This window comes from Typopeltis vanoorti, chromosome 11, assembly GCF_054136105.1.
Source record: "Typopeltis vanoorti isolate ZY-2024b chromosome 11, IOZ_Tvanoo_1.0, whole genome shotgun sequence".
Lineage (NCBI taxonomy): Eukaryota > Metazoa > Arthropoda > Arachnida > Uropygi > Thelyphonidae > Typopeltis > Typopeltis vanoorti.
The window spans coordinates 119,524,422-119,538,526 of NC_143559.1; the positions used below are offsets into that span (position 1 = coordinate 119,524,422).

The 14,105-nt window shown below is 35.1% G+C and overlaps 1 protein-coding gene across 1 annotated transcript in view; it reads right to left on the minus strand.

Annotated features, from left to right (window-relative positions):
* Mybbp1A (MYB binding protein 1a) overlaps positions 1-14,105 on the minus strand; it is a 226,321-nt gene that overhangs the window by 80,262 nt on the left and 131,954 nt on the right. Inside the window, exons 17-20 of the mRNA XM_090400474.1 lie at positions 9,265-9,462; positions 8,998-9,064; positions 4,631-4,773; positions 4,345-4,481 (exon numbers count right to left, since the gene is read on the minus strand). Of these exons, the coding sequence (XP_090256600.1) occupies positions 4,345-4,481; positions 4,631-4,773; positions 8,998-9,064; positions 9,265-9,462 (545 nt within the window). The remainder of the gene's footprint in view (positions 1-4,344; positions 4,482-4,630; positions 4,774-8,997; positions 9,065-9,264; positions 9,463-14,105) is intronic.

A 14,105-nucleotide genomic window follows, 5' to 3' on the forward strand; every position in this document is an offset into this window, starting at 1 on the left:
CTTCTGAAAACTCTTGTATCCTGAACCAGCATGAAGATATCAATATCAACAATGACTAAGTCAATGAACATTTTCTTATTTCTTTTGTCTACTTTCCACATGAATTTGTGCACATCTTAACTAAATAATTTATGTTAAAGTCATTACTAATTATGTTAGTAATAACTAGTCTGTGTCCTGAGCAGAAATCCAGCCAATACAGGTACCCCTTGCTTAATGTGGGATTTTATTAATGCAGCGAAATGAATTGCGACAATCCCTTTATATACATGGCAAGAGTTTTAATAACGATTCTTTAAATTTACCACACAAAAACATGCAAGACTCAAGGAGTGTTTCCTGGCCGAGAGAAATGGTTGAAACTCATTGCAAGAGAAATAACTTAGCTTTCAAAGCTCTTTTGCTTATAGATAACACACCTGGTCATCCAAATTCTGTTAATGATCTGTGTGAAAATGTGAAAGTTTTATTTTTTCCACCAAATACAACATCATTGCTACAACCCATGGACATGGGTGTCATTGCAATTTTAAAAAGACATTCTCAACGGTAGTAGAAACAACAATGGGAGAAAATGCGATTACGCTCCAAGAATTTTGGAAAAATTTTAACATTAAACATGCAATTGAAAACATTCATGACTCATGGGAGCAAGTGTCTTCTAGCTGCATGAGAGCTGTTTGGAAAAACCCTTTGCCAGAATGCGCTAATGACTTAGGTGGCTTTCAAAATCCTGTGAACAATGTGGTAAAGACCTTGGTTTTGATGGTGTCGATGCAAAAGATGTTAAATAATTATTGGATTCAAAAGATTTCAGTGACAACGATCTTCTTGAAATTGAACATACGAAGACAATGAACAAATGGAATGTGAAGATGAGGTTCCAAAGGGGATAACAACTAAAGAACTGGATGGAATATTTTGCAGTTTAGAATCGCTTAAGCAGCAAGTAATGGATATGGATCCAGATATTAATCGAAGAATGCTTGTTTACCAAGGTCTAGTGAGTCATTTTTGCTTGTTATTGTAGAATTTATGCTGGTAAGAAAATAAACTAAAACTATTCAAATGACTATTGATAACTTTTTTGATAAAAAAAAAATGCAGTAACCAATGTAGGTACAAGCATGTAATTTACATTTAACATTCACTTTGCATTCATTTTTTTATCTTTCCTAAAAGAGTGCCATATAAAATGAATTATTAATACAGTAATCAATAATGGAAGAACTGTAATTTTTAGCACTGATTATTATATTTGATTAACGTGATTTTGATATACGCAGTAACATCGAGGGATTAATTAATGCGTTAATCAAGGGATACCTGTACTTATTATCAGCTTTACCCTTTTTCTCCAAATTTTCCTAAAACATTCCTATGTGCATGGTTGGTTTCACTTCCTACTCTGCTGTTTAGATCTGCAACAAGGACCATTTTTTCCATTTTCTTTATGTCAGCTGCCTGTTCTAATGACTCAAAAAAATTCTTCCTTAGAAGAACCTTTGGGATCATACACACATAAATTTCATTGTTCATTTCCCTATTTTGAAGTATGTTCATATTATTCTACTTGAAAGTGCCTTCCAATAAAGAAGTTTAATTTTCACGTTTAGTATTGAATGCTATCGCTATTCCTTCGTTTCCTTGTTCATGCCTGAATATAACATCCTATACTTTTTATTTAGTAAGATCTCACCTGTTTTTGTCTTTGTCTCAGTAATGCAAATTATGTCCATATGGTAGTTTTCCAATTATTCTGCAAGTTCGATTTCCTTTTCATTAATACTTCTTATATTGATGGGGTCTGATCTTCAGTTCTTCTTCTAGATGTTGAGTTGGAGCTTGTTCTTGTGATGACTTTTTACTGTTCATCCTAGTTCCCTGACGAAAACAGTGAATGCAAATTTGGTCGGCTAAGTCCAAAATTGCCAGCCCAGCCTTGCTTGTTCAGTACTCAGTAGATACTTACTAATGGGGTGCATCAAATGAAGGTGAGGATTGGACATTAGGTCATAAGTCCAGTCGGTTCTCTGCATTCCTGAAAGGCAATGGTGATGTCTCCTCCCACTTATTTGGCTTTGACCCTCTACGACCAACCTAAGATAAATATGTATGTGCTAAATTTCCCAAAGTATGAGAAACATTAATTTTCAACAAAGAAGAACATTGGGAATTACTGACTACCCTCCATTCGAACAGAGGGATTTACTAAAATCAAAATTAGAAGTACAGGTTGTCTGAAAAAGAACTCCGGGTTTCTAACACAAGTATTTTCTCTTTGGACCACCATAAGATGGTGTTTTAAGCATATTCGTGAAGCGACAATATTCAAGTTATAATAGTTCAAATGCTGTCCACCAGTTAGCTGTACAGACATGTTGTACTGCAGTAATGGCGTTGCCACAAGAGAAAGCATGGTGCATGTTATGGTTCACTGAAACAACGACGTCGGCAACAACTGTTCAAAGAAATTTCGGGCCAGAGTATGGTAGAAATGCTCCGAGTGACAACAGCATTTGTAAATGGCATCAACAGTTCTTGGAAACAGGAATTGTTTTCACAGGACACTCATCAGATAGGTTTACAAGTGCAGAAAACATGGAACGAATTCAACTGTCTTTCCAGCATAGCCTGAAACATTCGCTTTGTAGTGCAAGTTGTTAATTAAACATTCCTAAAAGCAGTGAAACTTCATGCTTATAAATTGCAGCTTATTCATCTCATCCAACCTACTGATATGCCACAGAGAATTCAGTTTGTGACCACCATGTTAACCTCATTGCTGAACATGACAACTACCTCCAATGCGTTTTATTTTCTGATGAGGCAATATTTCATGTGCACAGAGTTGTGAATTGCCATAACTGTTGGGCGTGGGGATCAGAAAATCCACAAGAACTGCAGAAGTTCATCTGTAAGAGTCTGAAACTCACTGTCTGGTGTGGCATCATGCATGATCGTATTGTTGTGCCATTTTTTTTTCCATGAGGAGACAATTACAAGTGTGGCATACCTGGATATGCTAGAGAACTTTGAGTTTCCCCAGATGGAGAATGTGGAGGGCCTCATTTTCCACATTATGCAGCAATTGAGCAGCCTGTGCTAAACAACCGATTCCTTGGAAAATGGATGGGCAGAGGAGGTCGCATTTCTTGGTCACTGCACAGTCCTGATTTGATTCCAATGGATTTCTTCTTTTGGGGCTACATAAGACATTGTGTATCAAGAAAAAATTAGGTCACTTGCCCACCTGCACCATAGAATAAAAGCAACTACAGAAGCAATTTCTATGGATATGCTTACCTGAGTGTGGTCCGAGGTAGAATTCTGTTTTGATGTCTGTAAGACTGCAAATGGTGCACACATTGAGTTACACTAACAGGTAATCAAACTTGTGCCCTTGTACTTTGATAATGTATGCTACATACATTTCTGTTTCAAAATGTCATAAAATAAATTTTGCTGAAAACATCAGAGTTCTTTTTCAAACACCCTGTACTAAATAATATCCTTGCCAACTACAAAGCAGACATTGTTGCTTTACAAGAAACTCACCATCCTCCACAAGGAAATATTACAATTCCTGGCAATTATTCTCACTGATAAACTAGATGAAAGACATGACCTGGCAACGTACTGAAAAGCAAAGCTGGAAAGAATATCTGAATCATTCGCAAAGCGAATTTTTTGTTGGCATCCAGTTGTATAACTTGAAAAATATAAACTCTATTTGAAGAAATCTGAACACAGCATTACTTCTGGATATCTCAAACACACTTGGCCAGGACTGTAGCAAGGACACCACTATCAAAAGATGAAAAATCCTTCTCTGGATACAGGTTTTGCAGTTTGTCATTATAGTTATTATATTAAGTGGAGAGGTCTAATAAAAGAGCATGATTAAAACTACATGAAAAATTTAATGTGATAAGTGACAGCTTTGGCCAGAAATAAGCAGATTTGTGGCCAAAGCTACTCAGAAGTGAATCTAAAAAAGAAAAGGATGGTTGTTCAGATTAGGCAAAAGTGACTAATGTTATGAATAAAATGTATCATGTCTGTTAAATTTCTTTGGCCAGTTTCCAGATTATGTGAATGCATAAACCCCACAATCAACTCTTCTTGTCATGATTATAATCATATGCTCCATATGTTCTCACTGATCTTCCTGCAAGAAGGAAGGAAACATTTACTAAGTCTGCCCAAGTCTAGTTAACGTGTAGTGATGCTTTAAAAAAGTTCAGAAAATTGTCTCTTCACAGATGTAATTTTAATTCACGTCTCCTTTGTTCATGATGTGACAAAACCAATTACAAATAATACAATAATAAAAGACTGTACCTCATTCTAAAATGAAGCAATGTTTGCTCATCTTTAGCTGGTTTCTTGCTGCTTGGTTTCTTTCGACTGTGGAAGGCTTCAGCTATGGCGCTGTCTAGCTTAAACATTTCACTGTCAGTAAGATAGTTTTCAGATTCCTTAAAAAAAAAAAAAAAAAAAAAAAAAAAAAAAAAAAAAAAAAAAACACTTTAATCACACTAGATGACTATGTTAACTATTTATAACTTATAACACTAATACATTATTTTAAGTAAAAGATTTAACTTTTTAAACTTGATACACTTACTGCATCACTAAGATCTGCAGCATCACCAAGAGCTGCTTGAAGTTTTAACCTCAACTCATTATTATCCATACTTGATTTGTTTATTTTTGATTCATCAGAGCCTTTGTCTTCTTCTTCACTGCTTCCTGAGGTAAATTCCACATCTAGATGAAAGACCACATTTTAAGAAAATCTTTAATGATATCAATGCATCTCATATATAAATATATTGCAAAATAATTTACCAAGAATATTATCAGTATTGTTTACATGCCTACATAGCTAAGCATATAAAAACTAAGTAAATCCATAACTAAATCCATGACTAGCATCTCTACTCTTTAACCAACAGGATGTGGATCCAACTCTCACTGTGGCATGGCTATTCGTGAAAATTTTCATGGGGTAGATGAATTTTGTCACTAAGTGTGAGACTACCATCCTGCTTATTTGGAGACTTAATACCCTAACAGAAGTTAGGGTATTAAGCAAATGCTGTTAAAAATGCCTGTCCAGAGGCATTAGGTATCAACCCTACAATTGGACTTACCCAGTGAAAGGCTTGTAACCTGTCCTGGAGGAAATTTAAATTTACTTTCAAATCTCAGCCAAAGAAAAGCCAGACAGACTATCAGTGAAATAACCATGATTCAGGAAAAGGTGAATGAAACTGGAAGAAGGAACATATAATGAAAATTGGAACTTGGAATGTAAAGAAACAAAGAAAAAGCAAAAAGGTACCAAAGAAACAAATAACTATATACAAATCTATAATAGCGTAAAAAAAAAGGTAGAAAAACAAAAGCAGGTAAAATGATAATAATCAATATTGTATATTATAACTAGTGGACTGAAAGATTAACAGAAATTAGAATCAAAACATTTAGAGGTCACATAACAATAATTGGAGCAAATGCAGCAGAAGAGGAGAAAGAGAAAACAGTAAAACCTTTTACAAAGAACTGCAGAAAGTTATAGAAAAAACAAATAAAACAGACTATTTACTACTAGCAAGGGACTTAAATGCCAGAATAGGAAACAGGAAATGCAAAACATAGGAAGATTTAGTGAAGATACATGCAATCAAAATTTACATGAAGTGCAAGATTTTATTATTTATAATAATATGAGTAAAATGAACTCAGTATTTAAACAAAGAAATGCTTAAATATATATGGTTAGCCAGAGGATGCAAATAAAATAGGTGGTTGATAATGATCTCACAGGCTTCCTTAAATTTGCATTCATACCATGTTTTGGTGTGATGTAGACAAATAGTGCTTTTCCAATCAATTCTATGTAAGGTGTTCAAGGGCATGATCAGAAAAGTCAGCTTCATCATAATTATTATAGTTAATGTGTCGTTTATGTTCTTTTTGTCTGATAGGAATTGTGCATCCTGTTTCTCCTATATATATGGTATGTTACAGGTGCAATGAATACGGTATACTGCAGGGTGGGCCAGCAGGGGGAGTGGGTCTTTGGATGAGTTGAGTTAGTTTTTTAATTTTGCAGGGGATTTAAAGGTGGCTTTGAAGTTGTATTTTTGTAGTACTCTGTTTATTTTGTCTGATGTCCTTTTAATGTAGGGAATGGTTATAGTTTTGTAGTAGTCTGGTTTGTCTTTGTTTTTTATTGAGGTCTTGTAGAGAATTTTGTTAATAGTGTTTTGGCTGTACCCATTTTTTTGGAAAGTATTGCTGATCACTTTAAATTTGTCTTTCAGTGCCTATTCACTGGAGCAGATTTTCAGAGCCCTGTTTTTTAGAGTATTGATGACAACTAGTTTTTGTGTTGGGTGGTAGTAGGAGTTTATGTGTATATATTGGCCAGTACGTGTCGGTTTTCGGTAAACCGTGAAGGAAAGATTGCCAGAAGGAAGATGTGTGACAAGTGTATCTAGAAACGGAAGTGTGTTCTGTTTTTCAATCTGAATTGTGAACTGTTTGTGTTGTTTGTTTAGGTGTCTAAGGAATGTGTCTAGCGGCCATGGGACCAGATCGCGAAAACATAGGCAACGTATCTAATCAGACTTTGGCCTCATTATCTCATTATCCCCCCTATTGCTAACTTTTACATGGAACAAAATGTTCCATGTAAAAGTTAGCAATAGGAGGGATAATGGCAAGCCCATGGCTGTGCCTTCTTTTTGTAGGTAGAAAGCGTTTTGCCATACAAAATATCCAGAATGTGATACATGTGCAAAGAGCACTGTGATATCTGGAGGGAATTTATTCTGTAAAAGAAGGATTGCGTCATTGATTAGGACATTCGTAAAGAGGGCAGAGGCGTCAAAACTGGCTAATAAATCATCTTTTCTAATGTAATGTCTTTGATGATGTTTATGAAGTGTTGTGTGTTTTTGATATAGGAGGGGGAATGACCTACCAACTCCTTGAGTGTTGCCGCTAATTTTTTGGCTAAGTGATAAGTCGGGCTATCTATACCTTCAACTATAGGCATTAGCAGTGTGTTTTCTTCGTGAATTTTCAGTAGTCCGTAAATTCTTGAGGAATGAGCGTAGTGCGGAAATAGTTTTTTGACTGTATCTTCGGGCCACGTGGTAATCGACTTAAGTAGTTTCTCTGTTTTATTTTTTATTCTATTGGTTGGGTTGTAGTTAACTAATTGGTATGTGTTATTGTGGTTTGGTTTAAAGTTTGGTTTAAAGTGGTTTGGTTTAAAGTTTGGTTTAAAGTGGTTTGGTTTAAAATAACAGTGGCACTTCCTTTATCTGCTCTAGTTATTACGATGTTCGGATTTGACTTTAGTGATTTCATCGTTGTTACTTCATGTTTGGTTAGGTTGCTTGTTATTGTTTTGTTATCTGCTGGTCTGCTGCCTATATATATCCATGCGTATATAGGAGGAAACAGGATGCACAATTCCTATCAGACAAAAAATAACATAAACAACACATTAAATATAATAATTATGGTGAAGCTGGCCTTTCTGATCATGCCCTGAACACCTTACATAGAATTGACTGGAAAAGCACTAGTTGTCTACATCGCACCAAAACATGGTATGAATGCAAATTTAAGGAAGCCTGCGAGATCATTATCAACCACCCCAATCTGAACAATAATGAAGGTCTAAAAATCCCATACATCTGGAATATATTCGACTCACGGAACCTTTCTCGCTAAGAACTATAAACAGGACTGTAGTAAATCCAGGATCCTAAATCAAAAATAACAATTGTAATACTAAAAATAGGACATCATTGTTTACTGAAAGAAAACTATCTATAAGAAAAAATGATTATTCATGTTATCTTAAATTAAATCTAGCTTGATGTAATTTATAAATATATATATATTTTTTTTTCACTAGAGGTCATGCCAGTAGAATAACATATGATCAAATCATTGTTTCTCTAGCTTACGGCTTGTAATGTAACTCAGCTTGTCTTGTATATTTGTGTATGCTCCAGATGATGATCTTGATATGAAGATCGAAATGTCGGGATAATAAAAAGAGTTAGTTATAACACAGTTGTAAAATCCATAATCCAGGTAAAGCAAAATTAATCAAAAATTGTCTACTGTAGGCTTAAAGAGAGACTTGACAGCTAGTGGAATTATTGTTCCTGACAAGACAGTCAGTCAAAGATTGTTGGCAGCGGGGAGGACTGCCCAAATATCAAAAAATAATCAACTATTGATGAAGGTTATGCAGAAAAAGCTCCAGTGGGCAAAAGTCATATTCTCAGAAGAGAGCCATTTCTTTGTTCAAGGAGAGTGAGTATCCTATATTAGCAAATCAGTTGCTGAGAAGACTTCTTCTGCTTACCTTGAACAAGCTTCTAAATACCCAGCTAAATTCTGGGGTTGTTTTAGACATAACGGTTCAGGATCACTTGTACCTATTGATGATATGATGAAACATGACCAATACATAAAAATATTGGAGAAAAGAGTGGTTCCACAGATCCAGAAAGACAAAGAACTCATCCAAGATCTTGTTCCATGCCACACTTCAAAAAAAGTGAGAGTTCCTCAAAAATCACAACATCCATTTCTTCAGTGTTCAGGTAACTCTTCTGACATTAAACCAATAGAAAATTTGTGGGTCATAGTAAAAAAGATACAAAGGATAATTTAATATAGTCCATTATAAAAGTATGGTTTCAAGAGATATAGAAATAAAAAAAATGTGTTCTAGGTTGGTAGAATCCATGCCTAAGTGAATTAATGAACCTATTAGGAACAGAGGATCACATATAAATCATTAAGTAAAGTTGGAATTTAATTTTTGTACTTATTTTCTTGAGAAATTAAAATGTGAGTGTTCAGATTAATTTGATCGCTACTATAATAAGTTGCAATCACGTTTAAAAAAAAAAAAAAAGCAAAGAATCAAAATAGAAAAAAAAAAATTCTAACCCTTATCATCATCATCATCATCTTCCATCAGTGGTCCATCTTCATTTGTCTTCTCAGGATTGATTACCTATGAAAAGCATATAAAATCTTTTGAGAAGAATATACATAGGAATATTATGTGTAATCAATAAATTTTACTGAGAGAAGAGAGTTCTTTAATCACAATGATATTTTTATTTAACATTTAAATATATTTCTAGAAACTTAAAATAATTAAAAACCTAAAATCCAGTAAACATGGATATTAACATTTCTTAAAATGCTTACGCTGAGTATTTGTTGTAGAGAAGTTTCTGTAATAAATGGACACAGTAAAAGGAAGCCAAAATTCACTATGTTTCGAGTACAGCTGCTTGCCTCAGACAACAGTGACAGAAACAAATCAGTTAACACATCTCCCCAGTGAGGTTCTTCAGCTTCTGTGTTTTTACTCTTAAATGATCTTTTATAGCATTCCATCAGTTCCTAGAAAGATTCAACTGTACCACTTAATATTTTCCAATGTTAATATATATATATATATGCATATATATAATACAACTACATTGATATCAACTTTCACTATAGCAAAATTTTTAGGGCTGTAAGGAATAATTTGTTGCAGAAGAAAGTTTTTTATAGTGAATTTCCTTTAGGATAATAATGCTATTGTTAAGGGAGCAATCACTATAGTAGTATTTAGCATAGTGAGAGTAGACTATATTGTAAGTAACATTATAGGCCTTCATGATCATAATTTAGGATAAGTTGGTTAGTCAGCTACTGGAACAAATCTGAAAACAAACCCCAACTCAACATCACCAGAGTTAAAGATCGGTACTATCAATGTAAGAAGCCTGAATGGCAAAGAAATGGAGCTAGCTGAGGAATTAGATAAGTACCAGATCGACATAATAGGGGTGACTGAAACAAAAAAGACCAAAACTGGTGAGATCTTTCTGAGCAATAAATACAAAATGTTATATTCAGGCAATGACAATCAAGGAAAAGAAGGAGTAGCCATAGTATTCAACACAAAATACGAGGCTAATCTTCTTGAATGGCAGTCAGTCTCAAGTAGAGTAATGTGGGCAAATATGAGAATGGGGAACTGGACAATGAGACTTATTTGTGCCTATGGTCCCACAGAAGGTTCTACTAAGGTAGAAGTGGAGGAATTTTTTGAGGCTTTAGAAAAAGCAACTGACACAAAGAAAAAGGAAAAGTTGGTCCTTGTTGGGGATCTAAATAGTAGAGTAGGAAATGATTGTGAGACATACAAAAATATTTTGGGAAAATTTGGAGAAAAGAGCAAAGCTAATAATAATGGCAAATATCTGTTGGATTTCTGCTCAGGACATGGACTGGTTATTACTAACACCATGTTCCAACATAAAAATGTGCACAAATTCACATGGAGAGAAGAGGCTAGGAATAAGAAAAGTCTCCTTGACTATGTTATTGTTGATAGCGATGTTTTCTCCCTGGTGCAGGACACCACAGTGTACAGAGGATTTGAAATTGGAAGTGATCACTATTTAGTCTTGAGCAGGATAAAATTGAATTTCATATTGAAAAGAATAACATGTAAGAAAGTTTTAAAGCGAATAAAAGTTGAGCAGCTCTCAGATGTGAACTGTAGACTAAAATACAGAAATATTATTGAAAAGAAAATGAAAGAGTTTGAGAACAGGAATCAAACCTTGGAGATTCAGTGGCAAACTCTGAAGGAAACATTGATTGATTCTGCCAGAGAGGCATGTGGTGAGGTTGTGTGCAAGGATAAAAAAATCAGAACTCCCTGGTGGACACAGGAAGTTAAAGAGGCAGTGAAGGAAAAGAAGAAAGCATATCAAAAGTTCCTGGCAAATAAGTCAGCTTTTACTCTTACAGAATACAGAGACAAATGTAAGAAAGCTAAACAGTGTGTAAAACTAACTAAACAAAAGTCAGAGGACTTTGGCAAGAATATAGAAAATAAATATCAAGAAGGTGGCAAAATATTCTGGAGGTTGTTGAAGAGGCTTAGGAATGGAGGAAAGAGTGCTGTAAAAGGAATTAGAGATGATAAAGGTGAAATGAAAACAGGAGAAAAAGATATCCTTGAAGTATGGAGTAATTACTTTGAAAAACTGCTAAATGAAACAAGCAGTGATGACAGCACAGTGATAAAAAACACTGACCAGGCATGCAGTCAGGAATACATATCCATACTTGAAGTAGAAAAAGCCATCAAAGGCTTGAAATGTCGAAAGGCAGCAGGAGTAGATGATATTCGACCAGAAATGCTGAAGTATGGTGGTATAAGAGTCTTACAGTGGCTGCACTGCATAGTTCAGGAAGCCTGGACAGAGGGACGAATTCCCGATGATTGGAGTAGAGCTCTCATAGTACCCATATATAAAAAGGGAAATAAAACTGAATGTGAGAATTACAGAGGTATTTCCCTACTGAGTGTTCCTGGCAAGATCTATGCAAGTATACTTGAGAAACGGTTGAGAAGAATTGTGGAAGAAAAGCTTGGTGAAGAACAAGCTGGATTCAGGCCAAATAGAGGCTGTCAGGATCAGATATTCACTTTACGACAAATAGTCGAGAAAGCATGGGAATATAACAAAGATCTGTATTTAAGTTTTGTCGATTTGGAAAAGGCATATGACAAGGTGCCAAGAGAGAAGCTATTCAATACGCTGCAGTTATATGGTGTCAATGGGGCATTATATCAAGCAATACTTAGTCTTTATTTGAGTTGTAAGTCAGCAGTTAGAATTGAAGGAAGTACAGGAAGATGGTTTAATGTTAAATCTGGTGTGAGACAAGGATGTACATTATCCCCTCTGTTATTCATTATCTATATGGATCACATTATGAAGGAATGTGGTATTAAACCTGATATCAAAATTGGAGATGTTAATGTCAGCTCTTTGCTTTATGCGGATGATGTTATACTTCTAAATAAATCCGCTACAAGTCTGCAAGATTCTCTGACTAAATTGAATAGCTGTTGTAATAGATATGGTATGAAGGTCAGCAATAAAAAGACAAAGACAATGAAAATAGGCAGAATCATTGAAAATGTCAACTGTGTTGTGAATGGAGAACCTGTGGAACAAGTAAAACATTTCAGCTACTTAGGCACTATTTTTACTGAAGATGGTAAACTAAATATAGAAATAGACAACAGAATCAGCAAAGCTGGTATCGTGGGAAGTCAATTGAATAAATTCATATGGAATAAGAAAGAAATTAGTCGGAACACTAAATTAGCTGTATACAAGACTGTGTTCAAACCAATTTTAACTTATGGATCTGAGAGCTGGGTCAGAAGTAAAACACTTGACCAAAGACTAGAGACCGCAGATATGAGAGTCCTGAGAAAGATTAGAGGCATGAACAGATGGCATCAATGGCAATATCATATTAAAAATGAGGATATTAGGAAAGAACTTGACATTGTCAGCATAACGGAATGCGTTAACAGAGCTAATCTCAGATGGTATGGTCACTTAAATAGAATGGGAGAGGAAAGATTAGCAAAACAAGTGTTCTCTGCCAGGTTGGCAGGAAAACGACCCAGAGGAAGACCAAGATATAGGTGGATTGATACGGTACAAAGTGCCTTAGACGATAGAAATATAAGATCTGATGATGTTGGAGTCTTGACAAGTAACAGACTGATTTGGAGGAAAATTGTAGATAGGAAGTTAGTAATGATGTAATTTTTTCATGTAGTACTGTCATATCCTGTACACCCCTTGAGGGTACATGGCAGGAATTTGATGATGATGATGGTTAGTCTGATGCCTAAACATATTTTTTACATTTATATACAGTTATTAGTAAACTTTTCATCCTAGTATCAACCCTTCACCTTCAGCATGACTTTCAAAATTAAACAACAAGAACAGAAACTGATATATTCAACAATGACATGCACAAACTACATGTACATGATGTAAAGTGTCATGGTCTAATTATATTAAGGTACTAGTAAAAACAACTTTAAAACAAGATTTAATAATAAATTTTAAAAATATTGAAATATCGCGAAATATATCAAAAGCTCGGGCTCCCATGGGCTACTGAGCATGTCTCCTAGGTGGTGGATGGGGGAAACCCTGACTACTACCCACTGGGTATCAGGGCAGCTCTGAATATATTGAATAAAGAGCCGTGTACCAATGGTTTTGGGACTGGCAATCCCATGCGAAAATATTGCCATTCACCAACCCACACTGGGCTAGTGAAGAATTTATGGCCTAACCTTCCAAGATGAATCAAACAGAAATAAAATGGCCCTCATTCTGCAGAGGCCAGACTGTTACCACCTACAGCAGCAGTAGGCAGTTAAACATGAAGGCAGAGGGTGCTAAGAATCCCTGGGTAACTAGATTATGCTGCCATTGGAAACTAGACCTTGGAACTTTTAAACTGCAGGACTCTGAGCAGTAGAGCATGGCTAACTGAAGAGACTAAAGTGGGACATTCCTATTACTGTTACAGATACTGAAGATGTACTATTAATTTTAGTACAAAATATCTGTCCTTTTACTAATTAAAGATTTCACTGTGGTTTTTATGTGTTGCTTTATTATTTAGTATGACTTATTGTTGGTGCACTGACTTGGATGATCTTAAGCGTGTATCTTTTTGAGATATGAACAACAATACTTGCTGTTCGATCAGATATATTGTCAAATTCTATTATGCTGTTCTTCAATTTTTTGTTGATCATGAATCCAACTCCGCTGATTCTTTCCTTATCTTGGCCTCTATAATATAGTATGTCTCCGTTTTTTAATTGGTGAAGAAATTCTTCAATTTTCTTGAAAAAATCAAGGATATTAAAATTGCAGATTCTGAAATATTAGTCAGTATTGACATCATTTCTCTGTTCACCAATATCCCATTAACTGGCACAGTCAATTCTTTATATTATAATTCTTTATATGTAGCCCTCTATTTATAGAGGGCTACCCATGGTATAGCCATGGGTAGCTCTGTCTCCACTTTTGGCAAACTACTATTTGAAACAATTCGAAGATACTATGTTCTCATCCATCTCTTTGGTACTGTTATGTCGATGATGTTTTGCTGTTTGGCCACGCACTGAAGATGAACTTTCCACC